This window comes from Cricetulus griseus, chromosome 8 (assembly GCF_003668045.3).
Source record: "Cricetulus griseus strain 17A/GY chromosome 8, alternate assembly CriGri-PICRH-1.0, whole genome shotgun sequence".
NCBI lineage: Eukaryota > Metazoa > Chordata > Mammalia > Rodentia > Cricetidae > Cricetulus > Cricetulus griseus.
Window position 1 is genome coordinate 58,700,839 of NC_048601.1, and position 17,049 is coordinate 58,717,887.

General features: G+C 41.7%; 1 protein-coding gene across 11 annotated transcripts in view; it reads left to right on the forward strand.

Annotated features, from left to right (window-relative positions):
• Aak1 (AP2 associated kinase 1) overlaps positions 1-17,049 on the forward strand; it is a 152,729-nt gene that overhangs the window by 116,776 nt on the left and 18,904 nt on the right. For 5 of the 11 annotated variants that reach the window (XR_004771022.1, XM_035448630.1, XM_035448632.1 and 2 more), the window contains exons 15-17: positions 289-446; positions 1,248-1,352; positions 15,778-15,879. Coding sequence is in view for 10 of the 11 variants with exons in the window: in XM_035448630.1 (XP_035304521.1) it covers positions 289-446; positions 1,248-1,352; positions 15,778-15,879 (365 nt within the window). In the remaining variant the exon portion in view is untranslated. Of the gene's footprint in view, positions 1-288; positions 447-1,247; positions 1,353-4,716; positions 4,813-15,777; positions 15,880-17,049 lie in introns of all 11 variants that reach the window. The other 6 variants (XM_027428617.2, XM_027428619.2, XM_035448634.1 and 3 more) reach the window with 2 other exon arrangements.

Genomic DNA, 17,049 nt, shown 5'->3' on the forward strand with positions numbered 1-17,049 from the left:
GCATGGGATTCAGCCCCAGCAAGGGTTGCTTGTGCTGCATCCATGGACTTCAGGATAGGTTGCTGTGAATCCTGCAAACTGCAGGATTTCATGAAAGCTTAAGTGAAGGAGACAGCATTTGTAAAGACTAAACTTTTCAGTTTCTATGGGAAGTCCTTTAGGAAAACACTGTGGGAAATGATTGTTTGACTGAGAAAAGAATTGGTGCCATAAGGAAGAGAAAATTGTTTGGACCCTTCTGCATTTTTATAGTTTCTTTTTCCTCACTCTTGGGGGAAACTTTCCCAGGTCTGCAACCACCACTCCCTCAGGCTCTCCAAGGACCTCGCAGCAAAATGTCTGTAATGCTTCAGAAGGTTCAACATGGAACCCTTTTGATGATGACAACTTCTCCAAACTCACGGCTGAAGAGCTGCTGAACAAGGACTTTGCCAAGCTCGGGGAAGGTGAGCAAGCTGAGTCTTTTCTGTCCTTCTTGGCTATAAGTCAGCTGAGACTAAACTTGAGTGTGTCTGTGTCTTAGCTGTAGGGATATGCTTGGGAAAGGTCAGAATGGAACTGTCTTGAAAAGGACAGGTTGGTTTTAGGGTTTGCAGACTGATTTTCGTTTTCATGTTTTCCAGAGCACTAATTCTTTTTTAAATCCTGACCAGCTGTGAGAGGCAGGAGGGACTGTGTGAGCATAGAGGAGAAACTTAGAAAAGATTTAGTGGCATAAACTCGGATAATTACATGAAACTGAGTGATAGCTTGGAGAAGTATAAATGTCTCACTCATCCTCAGTAGGCTTTCCCTAGAAAGAGTAGCTGAGGGTGTGCCTCACAGGATGCTGGGTCCTGATCATAGTCTATGTATTGTTGACTGACCATCGAAAGGAGATTCTTTCAATCTAAGACATGGCTGTATCCAAAATACCCATATCCAGACACAGGCACATCTACACAGACCCAGACAAACATACACAGACCACACAGACTCCTGGAAAATCTCTCCAAGGTTGAGTTTGAGATAAACATAGAGCAAAAGAATGAGTAGAGCCGATGAATGTTATAAACTGACTTCCTTTACAGCAATGTTTTATAAACATACTTTCTACCATTTTATTTTATTTCATTTTGAGACAGTATCTCACTGTGTAGCTTGGCAACTCCCTATGTAGACCTGGATGGTCTTAAATTCACAGAGATCCACTTGCCCCTCTGTCTTCTGAGTACTGGGATGAACCAAGTGGTATTTTGTCCCTCTAGGAAAGCTTCCTGAAAAGCTTGGTGGCTCAGCAGAGAGTTTGATCCCAGGCTTCCAGTCAACGCAGGGAGATGCTTTTGCCACTTCCTCATTTTCTGCTGTAACTGGTGAGTGTGACACGTGCCTAAGACATGAGGCTCAGTGTTGTTGCCTTCAGGTTTCCGCTGCATGGATAGCTCTAGCATACAAAGAACCCAGTTTCTGGGAGTAACTCATTACTTTCCTTTATTCAGTAGTTGTCCAGTCAAAACCATTTAAGAACCATCTAAAATCACTTTAAACTCAAGTGATGGAGTAATCTGGTGAATATATAGGAATCGCCCTCCCTAGTTCAGGCTGTGTGTTATGCAGATACTGCTAATTTAACAATCGGTGCTCTGGCAAGGTTTTGTTATTTCTTAGGGCTTTTGGGATGACTTGAAGTATTCTAAGAATTAGAAACTGCCTTATACTTGATATTTTACTAGTCGATTTAAATGCATTTTTAAAAATCAAAGCAATGAGGCTTGTTTTCCCCATTATTAGTAAAAAATTATCCATATTTATCATATAAAAGTTACAGATTTGTATAGAGACAATCCAGATCATCCATGATCTCATCACCTAGACGTAGCATAGTGACTTCGTCTTGATGTATGTGTTAGTCACTGTTCTGTTGCTGTGAATAGACATCATGATCAAGACAACTCTTATAAAAAAGGAATTTGATTGGAGACTTGCTTACAGTTTTATAGGGTTAGTCCATGGTCATCATGGTGGGAAGAAGACAGGCATGTTCCTGAAGCAGTAGCTGAATGTTTTACATCCTGATCTGTAAGCAGCTGGCAGAAAAACACTGGACCTGGCGTGGCTTTTGAAACTTTTGAAACTTCCAAGTCCACCATCAGACATACCTTCTCCTAAAAAACTGCACTTCCTAAGTCTTCCCAAACAGTTCCACCAACTGGGGACTAAGCATTCAAATATATGTGCCTATGGGGCTATTCTCTTTCAGACCACCACAGTGTGCAGTCTGCATTTAACTTTTTTAGGATCACAGACATCTTTGTGAGTCTAATGAAATTTATAGATCTTCCTCACCAAAATACATGTGATCATAACTTTGTACAATTTTAGGTTTTGGTTTAAGATTGTGATGCTGTGATGTCCATCTGTATATTTTAAAACCTGTTTGTTTGTTTCTTCTCTTAATAAGTCTGGCATGGGCTATTGAGGTGACTCAGTGGATAAAGGCACTTACCACCAAGGCTAACCACCTGAGTTTGAGCCTCAAAACCCACATGGTGATAGGTGCCTCCTAAGCTCCTGTACCCTTGCTACACTTTCTGTACTGAGTGGTTTTGTGTGTCAGCTTGACACAAGCTAGTGAGTCATCAGAGGAAGGAACCTCAGCTGAGGAAATGCCTTGAAGAGATCTGGCTGTAAGACATTTTCTCATTTAGTGATGAGTGGGGGAGGACCCGGCCCATTTTTGGTGGTACCATCCCTGGGCTGTTGGTCCTGGGTTCTAAAAGAAGATGGTCTGGGTAAGCCATGGAAGCTAGCTGATAAGCAGCTCCCCTCTATGGCCTCTGCATCAGCTCCTGCATCCAGCATTCTGCTCTATTTTGAGTTCCTGTCTTGACTTCTTTCAGTGATGAGCAGCAATGCTGAAGTGTAAGCCAAATAAGCCCTTTCCTCCTTAACTTGCTCTTTGTCATGGTATTTCGTCACAGCAATAGAAACCCTAACCAAGGCTCTTTCCTATACTGGTCTACTTGGGTGAGGCTACCACTGTAGCTCCCTGTACTTTCTGTCACTTCAGGACCTCCATACCCCAGTCTCTCCCTGCTGCCACTGATTCCTATAGATCTGGCTTGCCTAGGATGGGTCCCTGCTAGCCCAAGGAAAGGCCAAACATGCCCTTGCTCTCACATCAGGGCTTAGGAGTCTGGATTTCTTCGTTTTGGTGGTCTCTGTAGTGGAAGTAGTTGTGAGTGTGAGTGAACAGCCAGGTCCTGGGGTGTTGCTAGTTCACCTAACGATGCCATCTTTGCCTTTCACATTATCATATGTCACAGACTATACTTTGTAGACCCTGAGGAACTGCCATTGGATAGGACATAGGTGTGGCTGCTGTGACAGTGATGGAATCTGTCAAAAGAACATAGGATCATAGAAAATAGGGAGAGGGCAAAAAACTGGGGGATCAAACTCTCAGAGGGAACTAAGCTGGGTAGGAAGAGTCAAGCCAAGTCAACTGCTATCAGAAGAGAAGATTCAGGGTGGACAAAATAGTGTCAAAGACTGTACCCTGGGAGGCTGGGAGGATGGCTCAGCACATACAGGTGCTTGCCGTGCAAGTCTGGAAAACTGGGTTCCATCCTGGATTCTGAAGATGGAAGAAGAGAACTGACTCCACAAACATACTGTACACACATGCCTGCAGACACATCATATACACATGCCTGCACAGGCACATCACACACACACACACACACACACACACACACACACACACACACACACACACAATACACATGCCATAATAAATAAAAGAAAAATATGTAAAGGTGTGTAGGTAAGGGAATTTGCTACCAAATATAATTACCTGAATTTGATCCCTAGAAAACACATGATGGAAGGAGAGAACCAACTCCTGCAAGTGTTCTGACCTCCACATAAATTTATGTACATGTACACACACCAAATAGATCAAAGTTAAAAAAAAATTAAGAAGAAGCACACCCACTTCACAGCTGCTGCAGCATCTTACAGGGATGCTAGTGTGCAGTTCACTCTCCTTTTCACTCAGTCCAGGGCCCGGCCCAAAGAAATGGCACCACTCATGGTCAGGGTAGGTCTTCCCACCTCAATTATACAATTGAGATATTCCTCCACAGACATTCTCCAGGTGGTTCTAGGTTATGCAAGTTGACAGTTAACTATAACCATTGCAGGACTTTGGAGGACATCTCAAATGCAAACTCTAGCAGAGTACAAGGGAAAACCAAATAGTTCAGGTCATAGTGTTGTATGGTGTGGGTGGTGCTGTACTGCTGTTACAGAAAGAGTGCTTGTTGTGGAAGCTGGGTACAGGGCTCACTATGTACATGGATCTTTCTGCCTCAGCTTCTAGAACGCTAAGACTTCAGTGTACATCACCATACCTGACTTTCAGATTGAGATTTTAATTAACAACCAAACTGAGTACTAAAATGAGAAAAAAAAGGCAAGTTCAAACACATGCCTATCCTGCTGTATCCACCTCCCTGCATCTCACGGGGCGCTACAGGACCCCTTGGTGTTTCTTCTAGGTATTTTGCTATTAGTTGGGTTATTTCCATTTACCCCCCTCCTTTCTGTCTAAATTTGGATTTGTCTCGGTTAGTTGACTCTTGTATGAATAGATGGTAAATGCATCAATATTTACTTGATATTTTCTGCTTTTCTCATTTTTCTCTCCTGATCTTTCCTCTCCACCTAACCCAGCTGAAAAAAGGAAGGGTGGGCAGGCTGTGGATTCTGGCATCCCACTTCTAAGTGTGTCTGATCCTTTCATTCCTCTCCAAGTACCTGATGCTCCAGGTAGGTACATAGGACTCATTTTATCGTTAGCAGCTTGAGTCTTCTATCCCAGGGCCTCCAGGGCCTCTGGAGAGATCTGCTTTAAGCTTTTGATGGCAAGGACCTGAATTCCAAGTCCCAATAATTGGATGTTGTTGTATATTTTAAGTTTCTTAGTAAGATAGACAAACTTGGGGCTGGAGTAATGGCTCAGTGATTAAGAGCACCGACTGCTCTACCAGAGGACCTGGGTTCAATCCTCAGCACCCACATGGCAGCTAACAACTGTCTGTAACTCTAAGATCTGACACTCTCACACAGACATACATGCAGGCAAAAACAGCAATGCACATAAAATAAAGATAAATAAATTCGTTTTTAAAAAAGATAGACAAACTTATTTTGGAGGGTACTAACTCTTACAAAGTAAAAAACAATCACTTCAGGTTATACCACTTGTGTTCTGAATCATATCAGTGTTCTTCTTTTTTTTTTTTAACCATGCTTAATAAGATTATTGTTAGTATATTTTTGGGGAGCGTGGACAAGGTTTTCATTGAAGCCAAGCTGGTCTCTACTGTGTGGCCAAGGATGACCTTTAACTATTGATCTTCCTGCTTTTACCTCCCAGATACCCAGATTACAGGCATTCACCTCCACATCTGGTTTGTGTTTATGATAACTTGAGAGGCCTATGTATTGGAAAGAACATTAGTCCAATATGATTTAAATACAGTAATAGAATCATAAGCATCTGATAAAAAGAATAGGTGTACATAATTGCCAGGTGTGATGGTAGAGGTGTCGATGACCTATCTGGTTCCTATTTGATGTCAGTACTTTATTACTTTATGTATTATACAATAATACATAATGAAAGCTGATATGGAATATGAGTCAGGAGACCTAGGGTCCCTTCCAGGTTTTGCCATTACCTGAATCCTCTGGGCCAGACTCCCCATCAGTGAAGGAAGTGACTACTGGAGTTGCATTATCTTTCCTGTGTACCCTATTATTGATTCTTAGGAAGCAGCTAGAAAGTGAAGCTGGTTAGTTCCCATTGGTGTGACTTTTAAAATGATGAGTGGATGCATTCATCTAGACTTGGTGGATGCTAAAGGCTGCTTCCTCTTCCCTTCCCCATATACTTTCAGGGGACAGAATTGTGGATGGTGTGAGATCTCCTTTTGTGGAAAAGCAGCTAAACCTGACTCCTTAGAAACATGGCAGCTGTTTTGCTTCATATCCCCCACCCTCACTCCCTACCCCCACCCCCGCCTTCCCCCAATTTGTCCATCTTCCAAGTCTTGAACTTCCTATGACAGAATCTGCTTAGGTTTTCTTTTCTCCCAGAGGTCAAAGATCTTTGATTGGCCACCTCAAGATTGAGAGGGAGGGACTGGAAAGATGGCTCTGTAGCTAAGAGTGGTGATATATTGCTTATGATTTATTAAAGCTTGCCTGAGGATTCAGAAAGCAAAGTCAGCCACAAAGGCACACACCTTTAATCCCAGAAGCCAGAAACTAGGAGGTGGTGATACACACTTTTAATCCTAGGACTCGGGATTAAGAGGTAGATGGATCTCTGTGAGTCCAAAGTCACCCAGATCTACACAAAATTGATCCAGTCCTAAAGAGAAACAGCTCACACAAAGATGATCTCAGCACCTGGGATCGCGTGCCTTTAATCCCAACATTAGAGGGGTATAAAAGATAGGAGCAGGGTCTTCCATGGTCGGTGTCAGGCATTTATTCTCCAGCCACATTGAGGATAGGAAGACATTGAAGTCTCAGGATTCTCCAGCCACATTGAGGAGAGGTTACGGTCTGAGGTTTGGTGGAGCCAGGATTGCCTTTCATTCTGAGGTAGAGTAAGAGTTAGTGACCAAGCTGCTTTGCTTTTCTGATCTTCAGCTTGAAGCTTGAACCCTAATACCAGTCTCTGGGTCTTTTATTTAGTGAGCAACAATTGGCACTCAATGTGACATACTTCCTTCAAAAATGTTACACCTACTCCAATAAGGCCACTCTGCCTCATAGAGCCACTCCCTATGGGCCTATGGGGGCCATTTTCATTCAAACTACCACACCAAGGAAGCTATGATCTCTCTTGGGTTTTAGTGGAAAATTTATTCATATGAGACTTTTTTTAGAAACAATCATTTTTACATTTTTACATTTTACATTTTTTACATCAATCCCCCTGTTCCCTCTCCCTCCCATCTTCCCATGCCCCCTACCAACCCCCCCAACCCACCCCCCACCTGCTCCCCGAGATGTTCAGACCTCTATTCTAGGTTTGTATTCTCAACTGGGAAAGCTTAATTATGAAGTCATATTTTTCTCTTGCTTACTTGCTTTTGTGACCTTTAACTTTCACTCAACTGAGAGCCACTGAAATAGACTTCCTGGTTTCGAATTATCAGGCTGCGGGTGAAAGGGCATTAGAGAATTGTGGTTTGCTTGGACTTTTTTTTTTTTTTTTCTTCAAAGTACCTGTTTCTGTTTCTGTGAAAAGACACCACGACCACAGCAACTCTATAAAAGAAAACATTTAACTATGGGTGGCTCACTTACAGTCTCTCTTGTGCTACTTTTAAAAAATCACAATAGCCCTTGCTGTCCTAGATCTCATTCTGTAAACCAGGCTGGCCTTGAATTTAGAAATCTGCCTGCCTCTGCCTCCGGAGCGCTGGGATTAAAGGCATGGGCCACCAATGCCCGGTTATTCCACTGTGTGGAAGACCACCTGATGCTCATCTAGTTTTCCTTAGATGGGCACTTGGGCTGCTTCCCTCTGTGGATGCTGCTGCTGTGAACATAGTGTGGGCATCTCTTTGTGACTGTGCTTTCTTCTTTTGCTGGGTTACTTGGTGATTGTACTGTTAAGCTTTGAGAAACCATCATCCTGAGTTTCAGAGAGACTGTGCCGTTTCTTTCATATACTTTACTGCAGCACACAAAGGTTTGAGAAAACAATTCTGACAGTACCTCTTCAGGTCTGAACTCTTGATTCCAGAGTGCTACAAGACTAAAAGAGCACATATTAGCTGCCCTACAAGTGCTGCTTCATGGAGTTGGAGGACTTTTGAAAGTTCTTCTTGGTTGTATGACCCTCCATCGCCTCTTGCAAAAGACAAGCAAGAGGAACTGTGTGTCAGAATGGGCAGGCCTCTCCCCTTTTGGCTTGGTATCTTCATTTCCAACTCCTGCCTTGTGATATTGAAAAGCTCAAGGTCATTCATTGTAAGTGCCTTATTTTAGAAACTGTCTTTCTATAGTTGTATTCTCTAAAGTGGAATGAGAATGGAGCATGGTGCCTGCTTTGATTCTGACTTGATGATGCTGCAGACAGGTTACTGTCTGTTCTCTTAGGAACTATTTAGAGTGACTAGATTTTATTTTTTTCTTTTTATTTTAGGTATTTATTTATTTATTGAGACAGCTTTCTGTAACTCAAGCTGGCTTTGAATTTTTGAACCTATTGCCTCTACTTCCCAAGTGCTAACCCTACGGACATGTATCATCATGCCTGGCTCTAATTTTAGTTTTAATGGTGGATAGTAATCAGGTTTATCGACTGGGTTCAGCATGACATTTCAGCTCATTTATACAGTGTGTAATGATTGTATCAGAGTAATTGGTGTTTCTTTCATTCCATAAAGTGACTAAAATTTAAAAACAGCATTTCTCATTAAAAGTCTTACAGGATTTGTTTGCTCTATGTCGACCAAGTCACACATTTCAAAAGCCACAAAACTGTATTAATTACTTTCTTGTTGCTGTGATAAAACATCATGACCAAGGCAAAGCATAGAAGAAAGCTTATTTTGGGCTTACAGTTCCAGAGGGTCAGAGTTATTATTCCATTATATATAATATTATATACCATATAATATTATATATATATATATTACTCCATTATATATATATATATATATATATATATATATATATATATAATATTCCATTATTATTAAGGCAGGGAAGCATGGCAGCGAGCAGACATGGCAACTAGAACTAGACTCTGAGAGCTGGGGACTCACATCTCAAACCACAGATGGGAAGCAGAGAGAGCAAATGGCAAGTCTTTTGAAACCTCCAAGACCATCCCCAGTAACAGGCTTCCTCCAGCAAGACCATTCCTACTAAGCATGCCCAAACACCTACCAACTGGGGATCAAGTATGCAAATGTTGGAGATTATGGGGGACAACTCAATCAAAGTACTCACTATAGCAGCCATATCAGTTTTTTGTTTTTTTTAAACTGAGATTCATAATAAACTGTCTTTTAAGTATGTTTGGAGGATTGGTATGTTCTGATCTTCAGGTTTACATTGAAACAGTCAGTGGCTTTGTTTGACCTAGTCTCACATGTAGTCCATTGTGGCCTGGAGCTCTTCAAAATCACACTGGCTTTAAAATGGCAGTGTCCCCGCCTCCTTTACCTCTCAAGTGCTAGTGTCATGGGTGTGACTACCACACCAACTGTCTTAGTTAGGGTCTCTACTGCTGTGAAGAGACACCATGACCACAGCAACTTGCATATAGGAAAGCATTCAACTGAGGCTGGCTTACAGTTTCAGAGGTTCAGTCCATTGTCATCACGATGGGAAGCATGGCAGCATGCAGGCAGACGTGTGCTGGAGAAGTGGCTGAGAGTTCTACAATCTCATCCACAGACAGCAGCAGGAGTCTGTGTACCACACTGAGCATAGCTTGAGCATAGGGGATCTCAAAGTCTCTCCCCAGAGTGACACACTTCTTGCCACACCCACTCCAACAAAGTCACACCTCCTAACATGGCCTCTCCCTGTGAGGGCCATTTTCTTTTCTTTCAAACCACCACACCAGCTTTCTTTTATTTATTTATTTATTTTACAGAAAAGATCACAAATCATAAAATATATCAGCCTCATGTCAGAGACTCGTGTTTTTTTAATTATTATTATGTAACTTAGACTGGTTTGTGAAGGGTTTATTATCTCATTATCTCCTTGTGTTATGAGGGTACCCAGTGCCTGAGTGAGGACCCTCCCTCATAGTGAGAGTCCTGGGGAGGTGCAGCAACCCTCTGTACACACTGCCCACCTTGTGCAGAAGGTGGTCTGTGTTCTCATGTCTGCTTGTATGCATGGTGTTGTTCTACCCCTTCTGACTCCCACATTTCTAGCATCTGAGTACTCCCATATAGCAATGACCATGCAAATTGTCTGTGTTGATAGCCGGCATTTTCAGGTTTGGTCAGAAAACAAGACTCCTGAAAATTAGTGGTTTATCCCATCTTACCCTTTTGTATTTCACCAGAAAACCTAAATACACACCTTTTCTTGTTTGTTTGTTTGTTTGTTTTTCAAGACAGGGTTTCTCTGTGAGGCCCTGACTGTCTTGGAACTCAGGCTGGCCTCAAACTCAGAAATCTGTCTGCTTCTGACTCCTGAGTGCTGGGATTAAAGGCGTGTGCCACCACTGCCCAAACAGACACACACACACACACACACACACACACACACACACACACACACACACACACACACCTTCAAATATACTTTTCTAAATTCTAGTAAGAAACTTGGATTTTTGGCATTTGGGTAGGAGTGCCCTGGTGCTTAGGTGGAGATCAGAGGACAATTTAAAGGAGTTGGCTCTCTCTGTCCACCATGTGGTTTGTCATCAGAAGCCAGGTGCCTGATGAAATGGTGGGGGGGGGGGCATTAAGCACCAAACTTCTGTCCTGAATAAAGCATTGTTATTTTTTTTATGAAAACCATCTATTTTAACCAATATTATGAAAGATACTTTCAGTATTGTTTCCTAAAATAAAATGCCTTATATAGTATAAGGTGGTAACCTTTGACTTTTGTTAGTTTTCTGGTTTTGTTTTCTACTTTCAAGAAGCTTTCATTTTATTCTTTAATCAGGTATAGGTGAGACATGTGATACAGCATTGTGTAATTTAGACACATTGTGTAATTGAGACATCTGTGCTTTGCATTCTCTAAAGATGATAGATTTGCTTCAGATTTGCTAAAAAAAAAAAAAAAGTCTTTTTGTCTGCCATGTTCATTATCTTACTGTGATTCTGAAGTGGCTTCTTCTGTTTGAGTACAGCAGGGTTAGAACTTCAATCATGGTCTCTGAAGCTAATTTGTATCTTAACAAATTTCTATTTGTTTATTGCTTCCATTAATTTCCAAAGGCCTAGAACACTGTGAATCCAGTAAAATGTTTTATGTATGTTCTTGAACTTTAAGCCATTTCCTTTTTTCCTAAACATTTTAATTTTAGTTTACCTGGGAAATCAGAATTTATGTGACCTTACTCCCCCTTTAACAAGCTCTGAATTCCCTTCTTCCTGTGACCCATCACTTTGTTTCAGGTTAATGTCCTGCCTTTACTAAGTTGAGGATAAATAGAGGGCTGTTGGTGTCTCAGGGCTAAGGAGTGGCTTTAGATGCTAAAATGAAATATACATATTGTCACCTTTAAGTTACCCAGTGTGACAAATGTGGTTGCTGACATCTCTCACTTCTTTTCTCCAAATGTCAGCAGTAATCCATCTTCAGGCTTAAATGAATCTCCTAAGATGAAGCTGTAACCAGAGTCCTAGGCTAGAGGTCTGATGGGGGTAAGCAGTGGGCTGTGTCCCCAAGAAATTAGGTCCTGACACTCACTCTTAAAAAGGCAAAGGATTTGAGTCACTGAGGCCTTGTTGGGAAGGTGGAGGTTTGGCTTCCCAGCCCAGCGTCAGGACATTGACATGAGCCTTAGATCCAGACAGAGGACACACTTGAGTAGGGTGAGAATGTGCCCAGCCAGAAGGCTTGGCCAAACTGTGGTCTGTCTGTTCACCATCTCCAGTACTTGGGAGGCAATCTGGTTCCTCTGAGGTGATATTCCTGCTTTGGTGGAGACAGGGACAGCCTCTGTAATGATAACTCTTTCCACCAGCTGCCTGGGTTCTGCTTCCACTTTAGGGCCCCCAAATAACACACAGAGTCTTATATCAGTTGCAATGTTGCTGGCTAATGACTAGGATTTCTTATTTACTAGCTCAGTCTTAATTATCAACCATAACTACTAATTTATATATTTTTATAAGGACTTATCTTACCGAGGATGCCCACTAAAAGCTTTCAAGCATTATAAAAATTACAATGTGATTATATTCTATTTTTCAAGTGAATGATTACAATGAATACAAGTAAATAACATCGTGTTTCCTGTGTCCCTTACATGATTAAACATTTTGTGTATTACAGGTGAAAAAAATTATCTCCAAGAACCCATATACATTCAATTCCAAGTAGCTTGTTATAGATTAACAGAGTAAAAGCAAACAAAGTATTTTCTCAGCCAGTTCTTTTACTGGCAGGCTGCATTTTATAGTTAAAAAGAAAGGGTCAATCACTTTATTATACTCAAAAGGTAATCTTATAAAAATTCTTAAAAGAATCACAAATCTAAGTCTTTATATATGAAAAGCAATCAATCAGCTCTACTTTAAATCCTCAGGGTGCATACCCATTCATCAATATTTTTTTATATCAGGAAGCTGAGGGCAGAAATGGGTACAAGGAATTAATCATCATCTTTGATCACCAACCCATCCTAGTAAGAAAGGCACATCAGCTAATAAATAATAGGGCTGTCTTCATTCTTGTTTCTTGACCTCAATGAGTCCTTCATTCAACTATGTGCCTTTCTAAACTATAAATTGTTCCCCATGATTTTCTACCTCAGTGCCATTAACAAAAATATCTTAACCTAACCTTAAGTATTTAAACCTTTGTTTTTGCTGTGATGCACACTGAAACCTGTGAACACATCTCCTAACATTAAGATTGAAAGAACTTGAACTAGCCTAGCTTCTGGGACACAATTGTTTTCCTTAATCATTAACCTAAGTAACAGTCTATATGGCTCCTCAAGAGAAACTTTTTAAAGTCCTAGCTGCATGACACCTCCTTGCTCTTATTTTCTATACTCTGCAGCCTCTGCTTTATCAGGGGTGGGGTCAACACTATATTCTACCTTTACCTATATTAATTTTTCCTGCCAACTAACCTTTATCAAATCCCTTACTGTATTTATTAAAAATCTTTAATCATCAAAATTCTATTTAAACTAAGATTATTATTGTGTAAAATCTTTAATCACTTAAACAGTACAGCTTCATAATAATCCACAGGTAAAAATGCCCAGTAGAACGGGATATTTCCATGAGATAATCACACTGCATTAAAGGCAGAGGGGATCCCCCCACCCCCAATCACACCATGCCAGTCAGATACCAGAGAAAAATGGCAATGGCAAACATGTAAAGACACAGCAGTAACAAGAGACATTCTGGAGCTGAAGTCATCAGGGCCTTTTCTATCTGAGATTCACCTACCAGTGCCTTGCGTTTTGGTGGGCAGATCTCCTGAAGTCAGTTGCCACCTTCTGCTTCTCTGACACAGCCACCAGAAGAGACCTCCCTCCCTCCCTCCCCTCCTCCCTCCCTCCCTCCCTCCCTCCCTCCCTCCCTCCCTCCCCTCCCTCCTCCCTCCCTCCTCCTCTTCCTCCTCCTCTTCTTTCTTTCTTTCTTTCTTTCTTTCTTTCTTTCTTTCTTTCTTTCTTTCTTCTCTCTGTCTCCCTCCTCCCCCTCTTTTCTTTCTTGTTTTTTGAGACAGGGTTTCTCTGTGTAGCCCTAGCTGTCCTGGAACTTCCTTTGTAAACCAGGCTGGCTTCAAACTCACAGAAATCTGCTTGTCTCTTCCTCCTAAGTGCTGGGACTAAAGGTATGTGCCACCACTGCCTGGCTTGAAACTTTTTTTAAACAAACAAACAAAACCAACTAAACAACAAGGGCAAAAAATAAAATAGAAAATCTGGAGCTTGGAATTTAGCTCACTTGGTAGAGTGCATACCTAGCAAGTTTCAGGTTCCAGATTCAGTCTTAGCACCATGTAGTGCCTATAATCCCAGCTCTAAGAAGATAGAGGCAGGAGGATTAGAACTTCAGTGTCATCTTTGACTACATAACAAGTTCAAGGCCAGCCTGGGCTATATGAGACCATGTATTTAAAAAAGTGGGGGAGATGAGAATCTGGAAATGGCAAAATTATATATATGGAGAGGCCTGTTGTTGCCAGTGCCTATGGTGAAAAGAAAGCATTTATTGTAAGGGGCACAGGTGTCTGAAACGGTTGGAAATGGTCTATATCATTACTTCAGTGGTGATTACATGAATGTATAAATTTTCCAACATTCATTATGTTGTACACATTTAAAATTGGTGATGGTTAATATATGCTATGCTTCAAATGAAAGCAAACAATATACAGACCCAAGGGCCTCCCTCACCTTGGTGAACCTTGAGTTCTACTTCACCTGGGGAAGTAGCCTTTTAGCCTTATCATTTGGAAGGTCTTGTGGGGGCAGTTTTTAAAATTATGTTCATTTATTGACTTGTTTTGTGTTGTATGTATGTGAGTGCAGATTGGAAGTCAGAGGGTCACTTGTAGGAGTCTGGGTAGGTCCTTGGAATTGAACTCAGTTTTTCACGAGTGGTGGCAAACACTTTTACCCACTGAACCATCTTGCTGGTTCTGGAAAAGCTTATTATTAACAAGATGCTATTGGTCTATGTTTTTGTGGTATCTCTTTAAAGTGGGGAGCCCTAAACTGTTTTCATGGAACAGCAAATGATCCACTTACTTGCATTTTTGCCTTTTCTTTACCTCTTTCCCAACCTAGAAAAACTAATCGAGGGACTCAAATCTCCTGATACTTCTCTTCTGCTCCCTGACCTCTTGCCTATGACAGATCCTTTCGGCAGCACCTCTGATGCTGTGATTGGTAAAATCCCTGTCTGTTTCTTCAGTCATGCCTGTTATATATGTGTGTGTTTGTGGGGGGTAGCTCTGGCATGGGGAAGTGGGGGAGAGCAGAAGTGCCCTCAGGCCTCTGTAGCCCTTGTGCATGGTTTGAAGCCAACAGGCAGTGCTGTTAACCCTGCTTCTGTTAGTCCAAATGGAGCATCTTTTTCTGTTTTCCATGTGTACAACCTGTAACTCTGCTCTTTACTGATGACCTCTGATTTCTTCAGTAAATTTCTTGTGAATAAAGAAGAATAGTGGAAAACAGATGGTTTCTGATTGTCCCTAGGAACTTCCCTGAACTTATAGACTTGAGCTGATTGTTCTTTAGAAGGTCAATGCTTGTAACAAACACCCATACCAGGAATTCTGCCTGGCAGTTCAGCCCCATGGTAGTCCAGAGCAGTGGCTTGGTCTGCTTAATTTTTTTAATGCTATATGAGAAGAACCTTTAAAATGTCTGGATTACTAGAGGGTTCAGTCATTAGACTTTAGACAAGAAATGCTAGCACTCAGGGATGCCATGGTCTCACAGAAAGGTAGGACTCCATCCGTGAGTCCTCCCAATGTGCAGAGCACTTCCCTACTACATCATGGGATAGGGTGAGGTACACTTGAAGGTTCTGCATTAGATGGGAGATGTTTACACCAAGGCTGGCCCATTAAAAGGGTAAATTGCCCAAACTATTGATGAACGAAGCTGTTTTGGTCATCGTCAGCTTTTTGAAGTAGAGTATCAATCACTCTGTAGCTAGGCTGGCCTCAAACTCATGGCAGCACTTTTGTCTCAGCCTCTGTAGTTGTGGAATTACAGGTGTGAGTCACCATTGCCTGTCTTGAAGCCAATCTTTTCTGACATGGAAGAATTTGCTGCTTAAAAGTTGCTTGTATCCTGCACTTACTCATAGGAACTGGTGATCACTGCACCTTCCTGATAGTTAGCCTTGTGCATGCATGCCCAGTTATCGAAGTCCAGACAGTGGCAGAAGTAAGGTCACAGGCTGTGCTCTGCAGCTCACCTCAGACTTGGGAAACAAGCCTTCACAGGTTTTCCTGAGCAGCGTCTGACTTCTTCCTTTTCTTACCCTTTCCTCTCCACTGTTAATGCCCCTGATACAAAAGAAAAGGCTGATGTTGCTGTTGAGAGTCTCATACCTGGATTGGAGCCACCGGTTGCTCAGCGCCTCCCATCTCAGACAGAGTCTGTGACCTCAAACCGCACAGGTCAGTCAGAGCTGGCAGTGCAGTCGCCTCAGAGCAGGGCTTCCCACCCGTGACAGGTGTTTATTTGCATTCTGATTGGTTTGCAGTGGATGCCATGAATTGTTCTTACAGTCCTGGCTTCTAGATGTTGAGTATGTCCTTGTGCTACATAACTGAGTACTTTTTGGAGCCATGTTTTTCTTACGAATGACTCCTAGGCTTGCTCTGAATACAGAATTGTATTATTCAATATCTTTTTACAGGCCTGGAGATATACCTCAGTGACCAAGTGCTTACATATCAATCAATCCCCAACACCAGAAAGAAAAAAAAAAGATTCTCTTCACTGGTGGCAGGTTCCCCCTACCTCTTTAACACATGGCTGCTCAGATAAATGGCGCCTTTACCCTTCCAGTTGTTAAGCAGACATGCCTTCCACTTCACCACTAGCGTCTGGATCTGTGGAGCTCATCTCCTGCTGTTGATATTCTTTACCAGATCAGGGCTTCCATCTAGAGGTGATTCTCTTTTTGCTTGTGGGCAAAATTGAAATTGTCCTGGCATCCAGTGTCACTTTCGCTCTTACTTGAAAATTTCAGTCTTTGTACAGTTTCTTAGCCATGCACAAACAAATCTGATTGCATTCATTTTCATGAGTCCCAATTACCTTCGGGAGATAATAAACTAATGCATGGTGGGGGGAATCACCCAAAAGGCAGTGTGGTTCCTCTCGTTTTTTTCCTCACTTAGATGTTTTCTCCAAGTAAACACTCCCTGCTCTAATGATTCATCTCTGAATTTTACCTTCCCTAGTTCTTTACATAGTATTATGTTCAAAGGAAAATTCAATTAAAGACTACTAGAAAGAGGCATTTTGCATGGGAACCCGGGAATCATGGCAGGTTCCTTCCTGATCAGTTTCTGCCCTTCACTAAGAACTTTCCTCCTGAGTGGGGAAATGTTAAGTGAAACTCTGGTTGCAACGTTCTTTTTCCAATGCTAATTGCTGATACTGGGTTGTTAAGTTATATTGACATTTGAACCACAAACTTGTTTGATCAGCAGCTTCTGAGCTAAAACTCTTGCATTTATCTTTACTACCAAGTAGAATCTAGGATACATGTTTTTGTGGTTAGAAGTTCAGAGAGCTTAACATGCTTCTTTTGATTTTCTTTCTGCACCTTGGCTTGT